This window comes from Chamaea fasciata, unplaced genomic scaffold (genome assembly GCF_029207755.1).
Source record: "Chamaea fasciata isolate MVZ Bird 193981 ecotype frontalis unplaced genomic scaffold, bChaFas1.0.hap1 SCAF_9, whole genome shotgun sequence".
Lineage (NCBI taxonomy): Eukaryota > Metazoa > Chordata > Aves > Passeriformes > Sylviidae > Chamaea > Chamaea fasciata.
In genome coordinates, this window is record NW_027094094.1 from 6,220,883 (window position 1) to 6,243,725 (window position 22,843).

Below are 22,843 nucleotides of genomic sequence, written 5' to 3' on the forward strand. Positions count from 1 at the left end.
GTCAACTGAAGCTCTAAAGTAAAACCTGTTATCCCAAACCACACTGAGGGTGAGTTATTAGTGCAATAACTTCAATTATTTGCAATAATCAAAGTCAGTGTTAAATGGTTTCAGTCTTGCAGAGTTGCTGGCAACAGCTCCACTGGAATGAACCCCAAAAGTTGCCTGATGAGAGCAAAGGATTGTAGTCGCTGTGTATTTCTCTGCCAAATAGGAAATCCAGTGTACAATACAATTCACTCTTTCTACTTTGCACATGCTTTTTTCAGAAATGTTACTCTCTAGATATCGCTGTGCTTGCTAAAGCAATAAGGTCTGTTAAGACATTTTAGCACATTTATTTTTCTCAGTTTGTTAAAAAATGACATCAGGTGAACTATGGTATTTTCAGAATTTTGTTTCCTCTGTCAGTGTTGGCATGTCTGATTTTAAGAACAGTGTACTTGTGCATTGCTTTTCTTGATTTGAATAATTTTTTTTCAGTTCTCTACTGAAATTTGACTAAACTTTAGTCAACTGTGACCCACAGTCTAGTCAGAATATTGATGGACTATGACGGTGCTTTAATTGTATTCTGGACTGTTAATATTTGTTAATTCAGTGTGGTAAAGCTGTCAGTGGGACATTATTTCAACAAGAGAAATACATTGCTGGTACATGAGATGTAAAGAGAAATCACAAAACAAACAGAAGTCATGCAGAGATCCTTAGTCTGTCCTGCCAGGACTGTTATCATCTGATTTAGAAGATCACTGCATGTGATAAGAGAATAATGAAATCTTTTGCAAAGCTCCTACAAAGCAGTGGTCACAGCATTTGGGACATGACTAAAGTGGGCTGGAGCAATCAATTCTTTGAGGGATATTGTAGAAATACTTGGTATTAATCTTGGCTTTTGCAGGCTCCTCACCAGCAATCAGTCACTCCTAATTAGTTGACTGTTTTAGGAATACTGTTAGGAAAGTTCATCCTGCTGGCTGCATGACAAGATTTTTTCAAGCTTTCACTGTCTCTTGGTGCACATTAGGGCATGTGAAATCTTTTTTGAGAGGATACATAAGGCATATTATCTTTCCCAAGGGAAAATGCACTGCCTGTTCTATTTTATTTTAAAAAAGAATAATTCGTTCTATTGTTTCTTTATTAATAAATTCAGAAACTATGTAAAAGCAATGCCTTTTTTTTTTTCTCCTTCATTTTAAGAGCTAAGGATTAGTTCTACTCTTTTAATTATTCAAAAATGGATCTGTAAGTTTCAGTGTAAAATGTAATGTTGGGATTGTTTGATTTGTTTGTTTTGTTCGTTGTTGACTTAGAGATCTCTAATAATAGGGTCTTCCAGTGGAGATGCTGGCACAACTTTTAGCCTAACAGTTCTTTAGTGGTCTCTTGAGAAAAGAACTTTTTTGCTATAGCACAACTCCTAGTAAAAGGAGAAATGTTTATATACTTAAAACTCTAACTAATGAAGAAAAGGCAGTGATAGCCACAAAACCTGATCCTCTTTTTGTGTCCTCCTGGGGTTACCCAAGCTGCAAAGGCCATGGAACATGGCTTGACATCAGACCAATTTATACAGTGAAGTGTCTTAAGTGATGTTCCCCAGAATCTAATTGCAAAATAAATGGTAATATTCTTGTTCTGTACTTGTTTTAGCTGCCAGAAAAGACAGTTGTTCCTTCTCAGAATATAAAGTGAGCTCTGCATTGCCAGGCACAGCAGGCTGACAGTATTCTATGGAAGGCTAAGTTTCTGAATTTCATTAACTGTATCTGATTTTACTAATTTCTTTTATTTTTTTTTTCCTAATGCAATAGTAATAACCGAAATGGCATCCTAATATTTCAAGATTTTGATATATGTTGTGAGAATCCAAAGAGAAATGCATAAACACTGTAGTAAGAATCAGTCCAAAGACCAAGAAGTAGGATAGGAATGGGAATTTCAACTCTAATGAAAAATGAATATGGCAGTGCTTTGCTAATTACCTGTATGCAGACATTCCTTATTAAAGGAAAGAAACTGAAAGCTCAGTTAGCTCATTGGTATAATGGATATTTTACAGAATGTTAAGTAACATAAATTTTAATGCTTTCGAATAGTAATGATTAATGTAAATATCCTCATTTTAATTGCTAACAGTATGCACTACTATCACATAACTAATAAGAATAGCAAAAGAGAAGTAAAAAGCTTTTTCTCCTTAAGAAAATACTCTTTCCACGGAGCATAATTTAAGTCTGATTCCCATTCATGATGATGTCAGACTAAATGGCACTAAAATGTTGAAATCAGTTATAGAAAAGATTTGATGAAGATTGTTTTAATCTTCAGGCATTCAGAAGCTAAATATTTAAGCAGCCACTAGACCTGATGTTTGAATTTTTAACTACTATTAAACTTCAACAGACAAAATTATAAGATGCAGTCATAAACTTGAGCTTGTGAGACATTCCTGAACTCAACTCCGCTGTATTCTTCCTGTACAAACTGTAAATTATCAACATGCAATGGAATATTTAATTACCATTAAAAAATGTGTTATCAACCCCCCCCCGTTTCATGTAGTTTCAATGAAATCTTTTAAAATAGAGAAAATAGCAATAAAGTACAAAATATTATACTTGCTATGATAATGAAATAGTGACCCAAACCACTCTACAGAATCAGCACTGCAGTGTATCTGTCTCCATTATTAGTTTATACTGTTTTTATTTCTCATCACTTTCTCCCCTCAGGAGCAGGGTGATAGAAAAGGATTCTCATCTCAGATGAGCTAAAATTAAAATCTAAGTTAATAAAACCCCAGAAATTGAAACAAACTTTACTATTCAAGAAAAATGTAAAAAGGAAAGTTATATCCAAAGCTGTGAAATAATCTGGACCCATAAAATGATGGATATGATTTAATCTGGTCAAAATGTCTGTTCTATAAAGTAACTGTCAAAGACACAAATTGAATTCCCAGATGAGTGAAATGGGGGACAGGATTAATTGTTGTGCTGGCTTGGAGAAATCTGTTCTACCCAAAGAAGGGTAGATGTCCAACTTGGGGGCCTCAGTGTCACTTCCATGATCCTGCAGCAGCTGATTTTTAATCTGTGCTGGTAGGATTTACCTCTCTTTTAGCAGCTGCTGTCTTGAAGGTGATCTGAGAGAATGAAAGTTCATTACTTGTAAGACACAGACTGTTAGAAATGTGTGTGAGACATCATCTGGTGGTACATAAGGCACATGAAAAGTCCATTTGTTAGAAAAGAAATATCTTTTTTTACTTGTAAACTGAGCAAATTTAGTTTGGGCATGGTTGACAAATAATAATTATAGAATCCCACAGTGCCGGTTTTTCACAATCACTGTTCACAGTAAGCCTCACTCAAAAAACCCCTACAAAAATCCAGAAAGATACTTTTTTTTCCCAGGATGTGAACATGTGAACTTCTTCCATAGCAGGAGTTCCCTGCCAGTTTATCAAACCCTGGGAAAAAAACCCCCGAGACTGGATTATAACTAATACTATCACTGTGAACTGACTGTAACACAGGAGAAAACAATGTTATTTTTGATAATTATTTAGGTCAATGATTTCAGAATGCTTTTAGGGAGTCAGGAGAATGGCTGCTCCCAGGAAGCCTGTGAGGCTTGTACAGTGTGGGCTGCAGTCCTAGAGGCCTGTTTTATGTAACTATTGCCAGTAATCAAGTGAGGTGGTAACTTTAGGGGTCTGTTATTGTGATGAAATTTAAACTAAAAAAAATAAATGCTCTCGTGAATTTCAATGCACCAGACAAATCCACCAACTGTTTGCATTCATAATTTGACAGGATTTTCTTTTGAGGTGTTCCCTGCTCGTCAGACAGTGAAACAGGGGTGCAGTGATGGGGATCTGCATCTGCTCACACTCGCCTCGGGCTGGGAAGGGAAACCGTGCAGGGCTCAGCGAGGCTGACGAGCTCCCACCTTACTTAGCAGACACCTTGACTGAGAAAAATGTTATAATATTCAGTCTCAGCACCTGTTTCTTCCTGGAGAAGCAGTATATTTTCTACAAATCTCCTTAAAGTATGAGTCTTCGTGGCATTTGGATTTTTATTGGGGAATATTTTAATAGCTTTTCTTTTTTTTTTCTTTTTTTTTTTTGCAAGCGTATTCAAATTTCTTCTTGCAAAATACACAGATGTTCTCTTCTGTAATTGCAGTTATGATGTCCACAATTTTACAGAAACGATTGCAGGTTTTTTACTGCTTAAAAAACCCCCAAACAACTAGTCCATATTGCCAGTGATTTATACTTTTAATTTTGAAACGCAGCTTCTCAGAGTCAGAACTGCTGCTTTCATTTTAAGCTGCCACTACGAGAAAGAGTCCCAGAACTTATTTCACAGAAACTATAAAGTCATTCAAAGGCAGTGAAAGATCCTGCTTTTTTAACCTTTCAGAAAGTCACCCAGTTGAGCAGTCAGGCCGTATTATTCTATATCTTGTCTAACACGAGGAAACAGTCCCAAAAGAAAGATATCCCAAATTAACGCCACACTTGGTTAAATAGAGACATTCTTGGTTTTCACCGAGCTAATTCGATCCAGTTCAGTTAACTCGGGGTTTTTTTGTGCTGGGATAAGGGAAGGCAGCGGTGAATGGAGCGAGTTCATCATGTGTTTGACACATCAGTGAGAGGCTGAAAGGAGGCTGGGAGGGTGGACAATACCCCACAAAAAAGGCCCCTCATTCCAAAGGGGTCTCAGGGAAACGGGGCAGACTGTGACAAACAGGTGAAATGGGAATTAGCCGGACTTGATTCCTCGCACACCTCTGGTTTCTGGCTGTGACTGTTCCTCCCATCCCGTCTCTGTCAAATACTCTTAGCCCACAGATGGCTTGCAGGACTTTTTGTGTGAGCAGAAGTTCGCCTGCTTTGGAAATTAAAAATCGTGTACAGACTGGGGAAAAAAAAAAAAAAGTAAAAAAAAAAATTCTTTACAGAAAAATGTCATCATTTTTATTTTACGTATTTTTAGTTCATGAATTTTTACCCTTCTCCTTTTACACCATGAACTGTATGGCTTATGAATTCAGATAACAGAGTGGCAAACAGTCACAAAATACATGTTCCCTCATATAAAAAATCTTTAAAATTAAAAAAAAAAATAAAATTTGTAGCTCTCAGTTGCACATCACCCTCAAAGCCAGTGTATGCAGTCTAACAAAACAGATTCTGTGATGTGAAAGAACATGTCTGCTGTGGTGCTACCAATTAAATAATATTTGTGAGCCATATCCAGATTCTGAACACATTTTCGGAGAATGTTTTCTCTCCAAGCTTGCTGTAGCAAGTACATCAGAGCACAGCATTACTGATTTTTGAAGATACTTGCTAATAATTACACCAGCCTGAGTGGACAGTTTCTTAAGCCTGACATTTAGACAGTGGCTGTTTTTATCAGCGTCAACAACATTATGAAAGAACTTTGCTGTCTGGATCTGCACAGTAATCACTAGGTTTGTAAAATAATAGATTATTTACTCAATTTGAAGTACAAAAGAAATGTATTTGACAGAAGATGGCCTTTTAGCCCTAAGGTGGTGATCTCACTGGAATTTCTGCAGGAACTTTGTCCTCTAGGAGCTGCCATGAAAGCTGGGAATTTGTGTTAGTCTGTAGGGTTTGGTTGTTGCTTTTTATCAGTCTCATCCCAGGGACCTGTTTCTAGGATATTTCATTTAAAGGAGCATTCCATGCTTAAAAGCTCAAGCTAAGTCTAGAGATAAGAAGAGAGATAACGAAGCCAAATCCATAATAGCCTTTCTTGCCTTCCTTAATTAGTTATTCAGATTTTATGACAAAAAGAATATGAAAAATATGAGGAATTGTAAGCAAAGAATATATTAAAATTTCCTTTAATTTCTAATATTTTCCTAAGTTTAACAAATCAAGAAAATAAACCATATTAAATACTTTGTAGCTGTGTCCCTAATTCAGTATTGTATTCTAGGAGATGTTTTGGTCAAATAAGTGTGCGCTGCTAATATTTGTTTGGTATGGGTTTTTTCCCCACAGTTTTAATGTGAATCCTGCTGGCATTGAGGATCTCAGGAAAAAAACGGTGAGTTATGAAATGTTACGGAAAGCCATCAATAAATGCCAACTTGTATAAGTTCATAAGCTTTTATTCTTTTTTAACCTCTTATATGGAAATGTTGGGAGGGCTTTTTTTAGGATTTTTTTTTGTTGGTTTTTTTATATATATATATATATCCAGAAAACTTAAATAGAAAAGCACAGGCTTGATGTAAATTTGGAAATAAAGAAGAGTTTTGCACTCAGTATGGAGTTTAGCTGCAATATAATGAAGAAGGAAATATTTAGTTCTTTGCACGAAAAGTAAAAAAACCCCAAAACCTGAAATTTTGGGAGTGGTTTAGATGACTCTGGAGAAGTAATGGTCAGATGAGGACTCTGCATTAGGCAGTGATGTATTAATTGACCAGACAGGAATTTACCATCACTATAATCAGAGAATTGAGGACAGTCTTCAGAAGGCAGATAAAAAGTGAAATTATGACCTGATATATGGTAGGATTAATAATACACATAATAGGTGAACAGATGAAAACACTAAAGCATAGAGAGACTAGAAGGTGTTATTCAAAATGCTCTTCTAAAAGTACTGAGAATGAATTGTGTAGTAAGACAAAAAATAATCCACAGATTGCCTGGGCAGTGTCTTTGAAGGAAAATGTGGTCTTGCTAGAATTTGTGCTGTGAATAGATGGCATCTTTAAAAGTGGGTTTATTTTCCATCTCTAAAATATATAGAAAACAAGTTTCACAAGCAAAAATGACTTTGTACTGTTTGTTTTCTGCTGGTTTATGTAAATGATTTGTAGTAACATTTGATGTTATTGTAAATGCCCAAGTTGTTATAATGTAAGTAGCTAGTGGGAGATGTCAGAGTATTTGAAGGCTGCCTTTGATCAGATAGTAAACTGAATTCTACCAGGCAGTTACTTAATCTCTGACAAAAAGAGACATCAAAAAATTGATTTAACTTAGCAGCCATTGTCTGTAAAGTAACCATAATTACAGTTTCTATGTGCTTGCAAATGTACTACTGCAAATCATGTAATTTATTGCTGGTAAAAGCATCGGTTTAATTCTTTTAAGGAATAAGATGTGAATTGTTTTATTTAAAGGATTTGAAGGTGATAAAAGAAATCCTTGATGGTTTTTCTTTTGGAATACCAGCCATCCTAAATGTCAGTTGTAGGATTATGAGGTGGTGCTCATTTAATGCAAAATACAAATGAGGTGGGGAAGAAACTCCATCTCAACCGTAGTTTTGAACGAAACCATTTGAATTTCTTTTTAAATACTCGGGATTGCTTTCTAAGGTGTTTGAAGTAATTTATTATTAGATTCTGTAATAATACCCCTCACCAAGTTATTATATTTCTTCCTTGTGCATATTATTTAGTAATTATGTTTGTATGTCTTCCCCTCTGGTGCCAACACCTGTCTCTGAAAGCAGTGTTTAAATGGGAGCAGTAGCCAGTTGAAAGGGCAGTGTGAGCTCTTTAAGGCCTAATTAAGAACTGAAAGGAAGATGAAGGAAGTAGGACAAAAGATGTGAAAGTACCTTAGAAGATATTCCCAGAGCAGAATTCCTCATTAGAACAATGAAGAGATGATCAGGGATTGCCAGGCCTTCAGTTTATCTAACATTGTTTCCGCTGGCTGTGGCAGTGTGTACCCCAATAGGGTTTTGTGGCTGAGACAATCATTCTTTGCACGGCTTCTTTAGAATCTTTTTTTCCCCCTTAATAATTCACTATGAGATAATTGTTATGCATTAAAACTGTGGTATCTATTTTGGTGAAGAGGTAAGTGTTCCTTATACGTTTAAATACCACCTATTGGCTCAAGCTGGACATACCAATCTTCCTAATTTTTAATTCTCCTAATATTGATTTCTAAATGCTGGCATAGTTCAGCTAGAATTTTCTTGCATAATTAATGTGATAGGTTATCCCCTCCAAGATGTGTGGAGCATGTATATGACAGAACATCTTTTAAGCATATATATTACACACAATTTTCCAGTAAACGTGATTGCATAATTAAAGTCATCATTGTACCTTAATTCCTGTTCCTTCCCCAAATCAGAAAAATAGACAAACCCTATATTTCAGGCATGTAAGTGTTAATGATATTTTCTCTAGTGCGTACAAAAATTTAGTAAAGAAAATAAAATTTAATAAAGAGAAAGTTTACTTCCTTCTTGTAGAAAAAACCGTGCTAAAAATATGACCACAAAGTGAATTTATTTTCTCTTCTATACTTGTTGAAAATCGATTACTAACTAATTTATAAATTTTATCAGGTTAGCCATTGTAATACAGTGGGAGTTAATGATTTCTTACAGTCTCTTTACTTGGTACTTTTAAAATACTGAATGTACATCCATAAATGTGACATTAAATATCTCAAGTGCAGAGAGAAACCCTTAAAAGCACATATTTTTGTGAGCTACTGTTAGGATATAATGGATGGAGGGAGGCTGATCTGTCACACTTCAGCCTCTTTGCAGGCCACCATCACTTTTAGTCAGGTTCCTTTGAGAACTTTGGCCAGCTGCATATTTTAATGGCTCGACACGTGCCAATGTGCAAATATGGAGCTGTATGGAGAGGAAAGAAGGGGCCATGGAAAAGAAATGAATGTGATTGTTATGTGGTGTGCTTCTTAGCTGTGCGAGCTTTATAATTTTTAATGACATGCTTTGGCTGTAAACAAAAGCTATTTTGGGTGCCCGGTTAGAAGTGCAGGATTTTTTAGGTTCCTTATCTTCTAAATGTTTTAATTTCTGAATGAGATGAAGGATACTCCTTAGCATGTCTAACAGTGCTGATACTTTTATAAACCACCACAAAAGAAGACTTTCAAGTTTACAGTCTTTTGGTTCACATGTTGTCCTCTTTAAGATGACTAATTTGTCCATTTCTGCTAATACCTCCACTTAGTGACTCATCAGAAGTCATTACAGAAACAATTCTGTTTTCCCTAATGCTTAATTCTGGGCCTCTTCTGCTTTAAAGAAAGCAAGGTCTTTTATTAGTACACATTTATTTCTGCCTTAAGCTCTGGTGCAAGTAAGATGCAACCTTTTACCTTCACCTGCAATTTAAAATTGAAAGTTTTATTATGTGATTCTGAAGGCAAGGCCTGGAGAACCACTGGTGACTAAAAATACGAATATGAAAGACAGATGAGGGCTGATGTCATTTAGGGCTGAGTAAATGCTTTGCTGTGATGTTCTCCAGAGGCAAAGAGTCAGAGAAGTTACAGCAAGAGTTGAATTCTCAGGGCTCTTCCCTTGTTATTCTATAATTAAGGTGGTTGGTTTCCCAAAATGCCAGCTGTTGCTGTGGTCACTAACTCTGACACACTGGCTGTGTGTCCACCTCTCTGAGATTTTTTCCTGAGATGACAGAGTAGGAAAAATGTTCATCTCCAGTTGTCTGCTCCAGTGGGGTTGTGGGAGGGAAAAGCACTGCAGCAAACAGAGGTGTTGCTGAAAGAAATTGCTTCTCATGTCAAGAGATGCACATGAGAAACAGAAAAAGCAACAACCAATCAGTTTTCTGGGAGCACTGAACTGCTTAATAAAATCAGGTGTTTTTCTACACTTCACCTGCAGGAAGGAAATCCTTTTGATGCTACTGCAGGATACCGAAACCTCACTTATGAGGAGGTTCTGCAGGAGCTGGTGAAACACAAGGAGCAGCTGAAGAAGAAGGACAGCCACATCCGTGAGCTGGAGGATTACATTGACAATCTCCTGGTGCGAGTGATGGAGGAAACCCCCAGTATCCTCAGAGTGCCATATGAACCTTCTCGCAGAGCTGGCAAGTTTTCCAAGAGCTGAGATACTCCAGGGAACTTCCTGCTGGATATGCTAGTGGAAGGAGATCACACTTTAATATTTCGACTTCTCTTCATTCCTTTTCTCCTAAGAAATCCCAGGAAAAGGGGGAGGAAAGACAGTGGCGTGGGTTTTTTTCCTTTTTTTTTTTTTTTTTTAATCCAAACACTAGCAGGGGCTGCCAAAAGTTATTTTCTGTTAGATTACCTAGTTAACCTTTTCTTTTTGAAAACACATTTAGGTACAGAATACTTAAAATAGAGTTAATAATACATAATAAATATGTCCATGCAGTTTATATAATAGCTTAGTGTTCACCATGTGGCAGTTTCAACTGGGAAGCCTGTGCTGTTATGAATGTTTTCTTGAATGATTATTGGTATTAGGCAAATCTATTGATTCTTTTTTTACAGCATGCCATCAAGACCACTGTTTTCAATCCAGTGTAGTACTCTGCTAAACCTGAGTGTGGTTTGTTGCAATGGAATGTAGCTCTGCACAAATTAGAGGAAAACAGTGATGCACAATCCTTGCAGAGTAAATGCTGTATTCTATACAATGTGCTTTTTATACAACAATGTAAAAAAAAAAAAGAACAAAAAAAAACCACCCCGTGCCATTTCTGTCATGGCACATGCTGGAACCAGTTATTTTACACTTAAATGCTGAATTGTGTGTATGATGAGTGAACTTTGGTAGTGAGCTCATGACATAAGGTTGTTTTGAGGATCTTTTTGTATAAGTTACTGCATGCCTTTTTATGTGTTAAAAGTGCTTTGAACAGTGTTCACAGAGTCAGAAGAACAACTAGAGAGCTCAAATATGGAATAAAGAAACGAATACTTTTGTTCAATCCAAGTCTACTGCGATGAAAATGTAGCAGAAATGGAGAGGCTGACTTAAATAGACACGATAAATCCATTTGAGGTTGAGTTTTACATGATATATGTGTCTTAACTTTTTTAATCTTATGACAACAAAGTATATGTCTTTAGATAGAGGCCACGTTGCTTAAACACATATAGAGTACTTAGGCTTTTCATTAAAAATATCCTTATTCCATGTAAATAGTTCTAAAAGTCAGTTTTTGTTGAGGCAAATGAAAGAAGAATGTGGTAAATATCTTCCTGGTCGTTTAATAATTGTTCGTAAAATATGTTTGAAAAAGGTATCCGTTATTCAATGAATTGGAAAAGTCTAGTGATGAAGGTATAATGGGAAAATACTGTAGGAGAACCCTCAAAATATTAACATGAATTTATTTTAATTTCCTTAATAAGAGTCTTACCTGGATTTTCTGTTGCTGTGAGACAGTAAAATGTTAATTAAAACACGTACAGAGAATATTTTTGATTTGGATTTAAGATAACTGTCTTTTCCTCTCTTTCTGCACCTGATCTGTTGGGGTTTTTTACAGCACCATGACATGGCTGCCGCTGAGGTGACCAAAAAAACTTGAAATTAAAATCCAATTTTTTTGTTGTTTTTGTAAAAGATTTTAATATATTTTCGTTTTTAAAACTGCAGAAATTGGTAATATCTTGAATACTTCTATGTGGAAGGGTTGAGAAAGCTCTGTCTGACTGCTTTTGACATCATTAGTATTGTAGGGCAGCACAGAATTATTCTAGTTACAAAAAACCTTCTTTGTACAAATATTCTCAGGTTTCATTTACTTATTTGTAACTTTTTCTCCTTTATTCTTGTATTTGACAACTGCCTCCCATCCTCATTTAGCATTGTCCCTAAAATGTGTGCAGCCAGAGTTTCCAACCCACCAGTGGGATCCCTTAGTGTGAATCCCTGTGCCTGGATGGATCCTGAGAGATCCCAACCTTGCCCAGCTGTAGAGCTCTGCATTTGTATGTGCAGAAATCCATCCCACACCAGGCAGTCTCTCTTTTGTCAGCCTAAGGATGTACCAAGTTTGGTACCTCAGAAACCATGTGAATGTTCTTTTGACCCACTGAAGGTCTTGATGACTGTAGATTTGTTGTGATACATTCCAAGTGCCAAAGGTTGTGTACTAGTTTATGGTACGCTTGCTGTTGGAAGTTGGGGTTTACACTCAGTTAGATTTTCATTTTTTAATTACGCCAAGATGTATTTCAGTTACTCAGTATTTCCATAAAAGTTCTTAAACATTTTCTAATGCTTGGCCGAAGCCAGCGGTTTTCTCATGTCATTGGTGGGGAAATGTTCTTGCAATTGTTTTGAATTCCACACTCATTTTCAGCTAGCTGGTATGAGACCATCTCTAGTATCCACAGTGCTTAAATCATCCACACCAGTGAGGATTAACAACTGCACTAACCAGAGAATGTGCTCCAGTGACTTCGCACATGCAAGCCAACTTATAATTATTAAAATGAAACTCAACTATATTTAGCACCTCTGAAATCACTTCTTTTAGAATGTAAATGTAGAATATCAAACTGCATAATTGACTAAAAGCAGATCATTTGACATATTTGCATACCGAGAATGATAAGAAGATTAAAGGTAGCGAAAAGATCAATTTTTGTGCATTAGTGGAGAAATTTAGTGAAGCTTTGAATGTGCTATCTAGTCCTTTATCTGATCTCTTAGTGAATAAAAGCACCTTTTGTTTCTAACAATTTGTCAAGAAAGAGGAGAGAACAACAAATGCAATTTAGGGAAAGGTAAAGTTACTGAGAGAGGCAGAATGGGACATTAACAACTATGAAGATATTTTTTGTGGTTTATGGGTGAAAATACATGCAGCTTTTGGAGCAATTCTTGAAAGATTGCATGCACATCATTTTCTGCTTAGAAAGAAAATTTCAGCATTTTCCTATTTTCTGAGATTATTTTTGAAAAGCATCTTCACCCCACATGTACTGGTTGGACCATGCAACTTTCAAACAAAAATGTTTCATGCAGAGTGGTTAATGTTGAAAACAAAGAAAGTGTTTTTGTTTTTTTTCCCATAGGATGAAATCGTAGACTTTCTTGCAGTGTATTTTGAACCCATAAAAACTTGCCACTTGTGGTCAGTCTTTCTTGCCCTTTAAAATACAGGGATGAAATTTTTTGACATCTCCGTATTATTTTGGTATTTTCTTTCATAGATTAGCGTAAGAGTTCATCCATGCATGTACTGTACTTCGAAATTATCCTTTGAAACAGGTCTGCTCACAGCCATGTATTTTGCTTACTTAAAAGGACAAATATGAAGGCCATACTTTAATGTTGTAAGTCAGAAATGTAAACTTTCTGCCATTCAAGAAGGATGTTTAATATTTATATATGTTACCTCTTGCTGCTGTATTTTACGTTTAGCTTGGTTTTCCACCTCCTAATGAATGTAGCATTCTCCCTAGATTATAACTGCATTTATTGCTGTTGGCTCTGTGTCAAGAACTATTTGTAATTTTCCAGCTGTGGAAATGTTGCCTTGTATTTAGAAAGGTTTCATGACTTGGGGACCTGATGAAAATCATGCTCATTAGATAACTAGCCTGCATTTCTTTCTGTACAGGATGCCCTTTCTTAGATGCATCTTAAAACAAACAGAACTGCTGTCTTAATGTGTTTACTGCTGCACTGGGGGTTTATTTACACTTCCAGCTTTAAAGAAAGATTGTTGTCCTAGATCAAGTATGCAAAGTGAGCTCATGCTTTTCTGCTCTTTATGTACCATTGCTGTTGTAGATAGGATAGAGGCATTAGCTGGGCTTTTACAATGGTGGCTTTAGAGCATGTTGACTAACTTCCCCTTCTTTGAAGTACTTGCTGAAGGATTATAGCCCTGCTGTATTCCTGATGCTACATTCAAGGGTCTGTCAGCACTTTCGGTAGGAAGCCCTATCTTCAGGGATTTATAACTTAAAAATTTCCATACAGTCACTGGAAGTATTTAATATGCAATAGGTAGCACTTTATTCTGTTTGTGAAGGGGTTTGAGATTTGTTTCTGTTGAAAAGGTCACAGTCTCCTAAAGCATGGTGGGCATTTGCTTTATCTTCTATAATTTCTACATTGAAGAAGCCGCTGTATGTTACAAGTGGTCGAGCCATTCCTATTCATCTTAGAAGCTTCCAGATGTCTTGTATTAAAATGTATTATAAAAAAGCTGAAGATCCAGGTTGTATAGGAAGTTTGTAAAAGATAGGAACATTACTTACAACTTAAGGGTTTTATTTTGTCTTGTGCAATCAATGGTAGTTTGTCTACATTTAATAATGGTACAGATCATAACTATATGCACTTGTGAGAACTATAAACTTAGAATGCATGAAAAGCTTTATTTTTGTTCCATTATTGCAACTTCAGATCCTTTAATTTTATTAAAATGTTATCTTAATATTTTAATTTCTGTTCATTAAATAAATATTGCATGTTTAACACTAATAAAGCACCACAATGCAGTACCACAGTATTTATTGAATCGTGACATTAATCTGTGTTGTGCAAAGCATGTGACTCCTAAACTCCACGGTGTTAAGGCTCTCAGACCACAGAGAGTGGTATTTCCTTAGCGATAGTTCTAAATGAATATCCCAGATGTTTGCTGGGTAGCCATTAAGGGAAATCTCTTCAGTAGTGTCCAAAACTTAGAATTAGTGAAAAAAAAAAAAAAGGTGTATTCTTAAATGTCCTAATCTGTATGGTTTTTTAGTATGGTATCTAGAATCCCTTTAAATGCACTATTCCTCTGATGCCATGGCTCTGTAAATATTACCAGGAAATCTTTTGTACTGCAGGCCAGAACAGCATTTAGCATGAGAACAAACACTGTGCAAATTCTGATACGGAAAATATGACAAATATTTCTCTTAATACTTGACAGAGTAAAGACCCAACCATAATGACAGAAAACTGGAGCATCCTCCCCCATCGCCCAGAAGTATTTTTTTCAATGCTCCCACAGATTTTTCTCCTCTTCCATGGAGCAGCAAAACAGCAAAAATCTGTCCCCTGACAGTATCAGGTTTTCTGGATGGTGAGGAGGTATGGACAATAGTCCTGGTTTGGGAGAAGAACGTTGTGAGTCTTCCACCCAGTTTCTTGGAGTTTTGATTTCCACGGGGACATGATTCCTTCCCTCACAGTTCATTTGCTCTGTGAGCAGGTCCTTTGTCAACACATCCATGGACTTAAAAAGCTCAGAAAGGGTTCTTCTCTTAGAGGTGTCCATGAAATTTGGTTATGGGAAGTCACAGCCAGTTTGTGAGCTGCCCATGGACTTCCACACATGTTGTTAAGCAGATTCCATCAGCTGTGTCTCCCCATGCCTCACAGATTTTGCAACTGTCCTGGTGTGTGGGAGCTGAGGAATGAGGGCAGGAGGGGAAGGCATGTTTCAGAAAGCACCACACTGCCTGTTGAATACCAGTTTCCATCTGTAATTCACATCTGGTAACTAATCTCAGCTCCTGTGCCCATTTGAAAAGGGAGCCACACCATTTCCGTCCCTCAGAGGCATAATGTCTGTTAGCTGATACCTGCCGCAATCCTATTGATGATATGAGAACCCAACTGGATTAAACAGCTTCCAGTTTCCCCAGCATGAAGTTGTCTGTGGAGTTTTCATTATTAACCATCTCAAGCCTCTAATAAAGGTTTTCAAGGATATTTTAAGTATGGTTTTGCAGTTAAAGAACCATTGAACTTAGATGTAAACTAGAAGGACATTTTGGACAATTCTCTCTCCAGTTGCTTTTATTGAAGTTACTTTTTTATGGAACCACAGAGAGTGAAAATCAGGATTTCATTTCCCTATTTTAATTTGTTTTTATGGGAGTGTTGTGCAAGTCTGGCTGCAGCTCACTTGGGATACGTTGCCCTTTTGTGCAACACTGGGCATGTTTGTAAAGTTATAAATAATGATGATAAAAAACCCGCATCTCTTTTTCTGAATTAATGAATTAAGAGTTGGGTTATTTTGTTGGATTGTTTTGTAATAATGCCATTTTATAGGAGATAGGAATAAGGCTGTCTACTAAAGGAAGCTGTTTTCTCTTTTCTGTACTACTTATTGAGTAATTATGAGAGAAGGCTACCACAGTGAGTGCAGCCCAACCTGGAAACTGTGTGGCGATGACTGTGTAATGTTTATATAAATATCAGTATATTCAGTGCTGGAAGCCAGTGGCTATTACATGGGGATTATTGCAATGTATTTATAATGTGTTTTTTCAGCATTTAGTAATGTAGATTGGTCTTTGATAAGTGGATGATGATTTAGGACAGAGAAGTACCCTCCATGGCTAAACACTGACGTGTTTATACTTTAAAAGTAAGCAGCTTAAAAAGGTTTTAGGGCCATGCAACATTTAAATGCAGCTGAATACTAAAAAGGGGAGAAATTCTGTGGGATGTATTTTGTTTGTTTCAGCCCAAACAGTGTCTGCTGTGTGACGTGCTGGGAATGAGTAGAAGGAACACTGGGGAAATTCCACTGCTGGGATCCAAAAAACCCAACAAGAAGAAAAACTTAGTAGGGCTAGGAGTCTGATTTTAAGGGATCTCTTTGTCAGTATGTGCCTGGTTCTGTTTGTAGCAGGAAGAGGTAACACAGCATCCCTTACTAACAAAACTATTGGCAGGCTGAAAACCCCCCAAAAGTGGGATTTTGATAGAGGGATGAATTCTCCAAGTTGTAGGTGTGGGACAGGTGTTGGGCAGAAGCAGTGCTGTCACTTCTGCTTTTTCCGCCCTGCTGACACTTGGTGTTTAATTCAGGGATTGAGCAAACCACATGCCTAGGAAAGTTGGGAAGTGTCTGAGGAAATCTGGGGTATGCAGCATGTGGCTGGCCAGGTTTCCTCTGCTGTTACTTGAAGTGGGTGTCTGGCTCAGGGTATTGTGGAGTGGCCAAAATGTGTCGTATCATCTCTAAATCATTCATCTGCGGCCTTCCGAGGTGCAGAATGTCTCTTTCTCCGATAACTTGCTGCTCACATTATGAATTCCTTGAAAATTGACTCCCTGGGACATCTTTACAGGAGACATCAAGGGTCTCCATTTAAATTTAATGAATATTGTGTAATTTGCCAAGGACTTCTACAAAGCATTAGGAAAATCTGCCTCTTTGAGACCAGAGCTTTGCCAAAATAATGGCAGCTTAATTGCATCCTTTAAAAGCAACTGCTGACTCTCCAGCTATGAGTATTTTCCATTTCCTAATAAAATGTTTTCCTATTAAAGCAGCTTATTTCATTAACTTATAATTCATAGCTTAACTATGCTTATATTTTGCTAATTGTAGATTACTTAGTTCTTATTTTTAAGGGACACTGAAGCACAAAATACAAAATGTCAGGTTTGGTTTTTTTTAAAGAAAATCTTGCCTTGTGCATAGCAATTGCATTTGGATAAGCATTTTAAATATGCAGTTTTTAAGGAGTTTTTACATGCTATTTTAAACTAAATAATTGAACTTCTATAACAAGAAACAATTTGAAGTGTTTATGCAATTTATAGTTTAATTCCTTTATAGATATGTGCTCCAATATTCATAGTTGTTATTCAAAAACTACCAAAGTTACGTATGTTAAATGGTAAGGATATATCGTGAGACTTCAAATTATTCTTTTTCAAAGTACACAAAGCCAGAGTATCTGATGGACTCTTTTGTAAAAGTTAAAAGTGAGCTCTGGGAGAAGTAAGGTTTTCCTAAAAATTTGTATAAGCCTTAGTGTTGAACTGCAGTGCAGCTCGATTTGGGATGTAGCTTCAGGCACTCCTTTATCTAACAGGAGAGCATCAAATTTGCTTTTTTTCTTAATAGCTCAAGGACAAATAGTAGGAATCTGTTTGCTGCGGGTGCTGGGTACTTGTAAGGGCCAAGTTACAAAACGTGGATGCTTTGTGAGATGTGGTCTTGGCTTTTTGGTGTTTGTGAAGTAGATGGCACATGAGTACCACGCTTGTTGATGTTTCCAGGATCAGATAGGAAACTTCCTATTTTCTGATATTTTCAGATTTAAAAACTTCTATGAATTTTTTTTCTTAGTGGCCAGATTATATTGGCTACAATGCATGTAACATTTCACTTGATTAATGTGACTGCTATTTGAGACCCTCTTGTAATTGGCCTCATAATCCATGCAGAGAGTACTGTGAAATAGTGTGAATTTGAAGTTGAGAGACCGATGAAAGGAACATCCATCAAAAGTGGGGAGAAATGAAATACTCCTAATTAAAAGCAAAATATTTTTGTGATCTGAATTAAGATTCAGTTGATAGATACTGAAGAGCAGTTTTTCTGGTAAGTATTTTCATTATAACTGTCCAGTATAATTGCTTTGGGGAAAAACAAACAAAAACAAAACAACAACAACAACAACAAAAACCAAAGCCCCTCATCTGTTGTTTGTAATGGTATAAACTTTATTAGCTCTTTATTAACCAAATACTCAGTAAGGGTCTTTTGCTTAACCTTTGTTTCATTGGAAATGATTTCAGAGGGTTTAAGCCAGAATTTTATTGCTGGAGTTGATCACCACAGTTACATTTGCTGACAGGCTCATGGTTATTCTTTTATCTGTTTCAGGATTTTCTGTTCAGTTTTAAATGCTGAACATTTCACCGCAGTCTATTTAGAGCATTATTTAAAACTTGTTCCAGTTCTCTTCATTCTTACCCACGCCCATGTGTTAAACTACTCCAGAAACTGGCTTAGCTCTGACCATATTTGGAGGCTGTTCCTCTTCTTTGCTCTTGGGCTGGTTTGGACGGGGGACTTACGTCTAAAGTAACAAATGAAATATGTGAGGAGAGCTGACTGCCAAAACCGGGATCAAAGCAACTTTCTGAGGAGCTCATTGGAAAACTATCCTGAACTTTTGGAAGGATGACTCAAAGCCACATTCTGAAGAGAGCAAACCACAGTGAAATAAATGGCAAGGTGAGAACAGATTTCTTGAATGTGTCCCCCCTAAGACCAGAAAGTCACTTCAGTCCTAGGGGAAAGGAAGCAAATTAGCAGCTGAATTTCAAATATCAGTCAGGATGATAATAATTGCAAATATCATTGCTCAGGATGTTCTTTGTCTGCAAGCCCACAAACCTTTGCAATTCCTATCTGGTTAACTACGCAGAAGTGTGTTAGCCAGAGAGCATTCAAAATGAAAGGTAATTGCTGATCGTGTCATGTGGGACATCACTGACTTGCTTGAAAAGCTGCCAAGTCTGAGGGCGTGTTCTGTTAAATACACACAGTGTCTTCCTCCGCTGACTTAGAACTGTGAGAACATTCAGCTCAGTTTATTAGTTTTATGCAGTTCACGTGAATAAAGAGGAGACCTGAACAAGGAGAATTTCCCTGAATCCTTCACAGAAACATGCAGACTTGCAAAAACCAGCTGCTGTAACTGAGTGGAAGGCTGTGCTTTGTGGTTGAGAGCATGTTTAAAAAAGCTGGCATTGGAAAAAAGAGAGTTCTGTGAGAAACCTAAGACTCTCTCACAATCATGGCATCTCTCAAAGTCACAAGACTTTAAGATGTTAGAAATAGCTGGAGAAAACCATCCAGCAACGGTGGTCTGTAGCAATTGGGAGCTGGAAAGAGAAATGTTAATTTTAGAGAGAGAGGAGGGGTTTGGGTAGTTGTTGTGTTAAGGATTATCAAATGCTGATGTATAAGGTTGCTGTAGAAGGGAACAGCAGCTCTCTCAGAATATAAAAGGTGAGGAATGAGCTGGCTGAGTTTTCCAGAGGCAGGGTATGAGAAGCAATAACTGCTTCCTTCCAGGAGGCAATAACTGGCTAGCTGCAGTAAAGCATCACTCTTCAGGAGAGTGATGGATGCTGTGAACACAAACAGTAACAGGTTTCTCAGATTTTCCTAGTGCCTGGGAAAAAATCACACAAATTCTCTCCCAAAGTAAATTGTTTCAAGTACAAGCCCTTGGACAATAGCATATACAAAAAAAAAAAGGGAAAAAAAAAAAAAAAAGGAAAAAAAAGAGGTTTTTTTCTTCTTTATTTGATTCTACCTTTGACTTGGAAAGAAAAATTGTGGATTTTAGTCTGACTAAAGGCTAGTGGAGTTGTTCAAAGACTGACATATAAGCAAAGAGTAATGCAATTCTAAAGAGGAGATGTCAGGTTAGCAGAGTTGCTATTATTACAATGAAAATCTTTCAGTGCAGTAGTGGTCTTCTGCCAGGATTGCTTGAGGACTGTCCTTCCCTCAATAAATCCCCACGCAAGGCAGCTGACATTCTATCTCGGGAAGAGTTACTGGCATGATTCTGGCCAGCTGGAATAACCACTCCCTGAAGTCCCAGGTACAAAGTGATGCTTTCTCTGAAGATTTTAGAGGGCAATGCTTTCTCATTAGAGCAAGTTGAGAATTGCTGAGGGATAAGATCATCATCACGTTCTAAAACACACATGATCTGATATTTTTCTCATTGCCAGCCTAGGACACTCAGTGTCTAAAAAACCTTTAAGAATTTATAGCCCTTGCAGTTTGCTCAGGAGAGGATCTCAGCACGACACTTGGATTATTGTTATGTGTGCATTGGAACAGCTTCTATTACGGGAACACAGAATGGTTTGGGTTGGAAGGGACCTCAAAGATCCTCTACTTCCAACCCTCCTCTAGACCAACCTGGCCTTGAGCACCTCCAGGGATGGAGCAGCCACAGCTCTGGGCAACCTGTGCCAGCGCCTCACCACCCTCACAGGGAACAATTTCTTCCTAATACCTAATCTGTCAACTCCGTCAACTACTGGATATTAATTATTTAGCCTATTGGAACTGTGAACCTCCCTGCTTCCCACAGGTATAAAATGTGTTTATTTTAATGTGGCCCTGGAGGTTACAATGCCTGTTGCTTCCTCTGAGAAAAGCTGGCAGCATATCTGCTAAAAAACATGAATCTCTTTTTATCAGACCACTGCTCATGAGCAGCAAAACTCAGGAGGCTCAGTTCTGTGCAAAACTTCTTTTTTTTTTTCCTCCAGACCCTTACTAAGTATAAAGTTGTGGAATCCTTAATAAATGTAATTTTTTTTCAAACTTTGGCATTAGTACACAAATTTGGCATTGTACCAGGTCAAAAAGAGCTTAAAAGGCTACTAAATCTCAATATTAAGAGTTATTCCCACTTTGCCTGTTTTAATGGCTATATTAGATCCAAGGAAGTGGACCCTTATGCCACCTGTTTTCAAAGTAGCAATTAGCTCTGCTGACAAAGAGGAAAATTTAGGGCTAAACATAAATCCTGGTCCCTGGGAATGAAATATTTTGGCTTGTCTAATATTAAACTTGCACAAAATACAATGTGTTTGTAGCCCAGGATTTCTGTGAGTTGGCAACAGCATCGGTCTGTTGCTTTCTGAGTCTTTTTCCTCTTCTGGCACACACAGCTAAGCAGGCAAAGATGTTGATTTGCCACAGCTTCAGTTGTGAATATCAACTTTTCCTCCAGCTATTTGATAACACTTTTACATGTTGGTGCACCTGTACCTGTATTTGGCTTCAAAAAAGTACGGAGCATAAAATTTGGCAAGTTGTAAAAATTAGTTGAAGAATAATAATAAATAAAATGGCATTCAGCCCAAGCGTGTTGTGTTTTCATTACTCATGTAATAGCTCATTGGAGTTATTTTCCAGAGACAGTTCTGTATATTTAAGTATGTATCAGAATAACTGCACTTCTAAATCAAGAGTCAAGTACCTACTTTGTATGCTGTGCTTATCTTAAACAGAGTTTGATTTAAAACATTTATCTTCCCCGGTATCATCTCCCATGTCAAAGCACATTTAAATCCTGCTCTGTTCCTAATATCTCTGGTGTCTAAAATGGGATCTGAGAACAAAAAAGTTTGATGATTGCTCTGTTGTTTGCCCACTTTGTAGTTATTAGCTGCTCTGTCATTGTTTTGAGTATCACTGAAGCTGAGAAGGAGAAGCATCAGCAAAGTAAACTTTTAAAATTTAAAGCCAAGGTCAGACTCCAGGGTTAGCAACACGAGGAGACAGCAATTTAAGATGGGTCCAATTATGCAAAATCGTGTGTTGAGTTACAGCCTCGAGTCTCCACTGGGACCTGGGAGGTTGCCTGGGTAAAAATATCAGAGGAATTTCAGGGGGGTTCTCTTTTGTTTCTCCCTTTATCTTGAGAGAGAACAATGCAAACAGCTTTCCTTTTGAGGTTAGTAGCTGCAAAGGAAAGCTCTTATCCCGGGAATGTTTAGTAAGTGCATTTCAGTGAGGGCAGCAAACCCCGCACGAAGCTTGGGAGGCTGAATTTTACTGGTTTGCACAGGCAGAACATTGAGACACCTCTGGATCCAGAAATAAATCAGTTGAGACACATCAAGTGACCCACTATAGAAGGGCAGATTTTACTGTTTGTGTTCTTAATATTTAGACCAAGCACCATCACAGCTAGGTGTTTCTTCAGAAGATCTTAAAAGAAGATCTTAACTTCCCCTCATTTTTAATTTATCTTTTCCTTCCAGTAATTGGAAAGCACAAGCACACAGTGGTGCCAAGTGGTGACTCCAAGAAAGGCTGGGAATGAAGAGATCAGACTTGGTTTACTTGGATGATTTGTGTGGAAGTTGGGATGGTTATTATTTTGCCAAAAAAGGTCTATTTTACCTCTTCTTATTTTTTTTTTTCTGAGTGAAAGAACATCATGTGCTATGCTTTTAAAGAACTTATCCCCAAGCAAAACACTGTAGAGAGATGTTGTAGTCTTCCTGCTTCAGAAGACATCAAAATTTACCACCATTACATTTTCTCCATTACACAGTTCTCTGTGAATCTGAGTTGTATGGTTTCATAATTTTGATCATTTGTATGAAAGCATCCTTAATAAGAGAAACAGAGAGATTATGTTCAACAAAAGCAGAAACACAGTTCTAGATATGTTTAAACAAGTTTTTGCATTGATAAACAAAACTACTGGGTATTTTTTTTAAATCACTCAGAC

General features: G+C 37.2%; 1 protein-coding gene across 1 annotated transcript in view; it reads left to right on the forward strand.

Annotated features, from left to right (window-relative positions):
- Positions 1 to 14,322, forward strand: part of RAB11FIP2 (RAB11 family interacting protein 2) — a 32,324-nt gene extending 18,002 nt beyond the window's left edge. Inside the window, exons 4-5 of the mRNA XM_066190847.1 lie at positions 6,059 to 6,104; positions 9,699 to 14,322. Coding sequence (XP_066046944.1) covers positions 6,059 to 6,104; positions 9,699 to 9,926 — 274 coding nt within the window. The 3' untranslated portion in view covers positions 9,927 to 14,322. The remainder of the gene's footprint in view (positions 1 to 6,058; positions 6,105 to 9,698) is intronic.
- Positions 14,323 to 22,843: the final 8,521 nt, after the last annotated feature.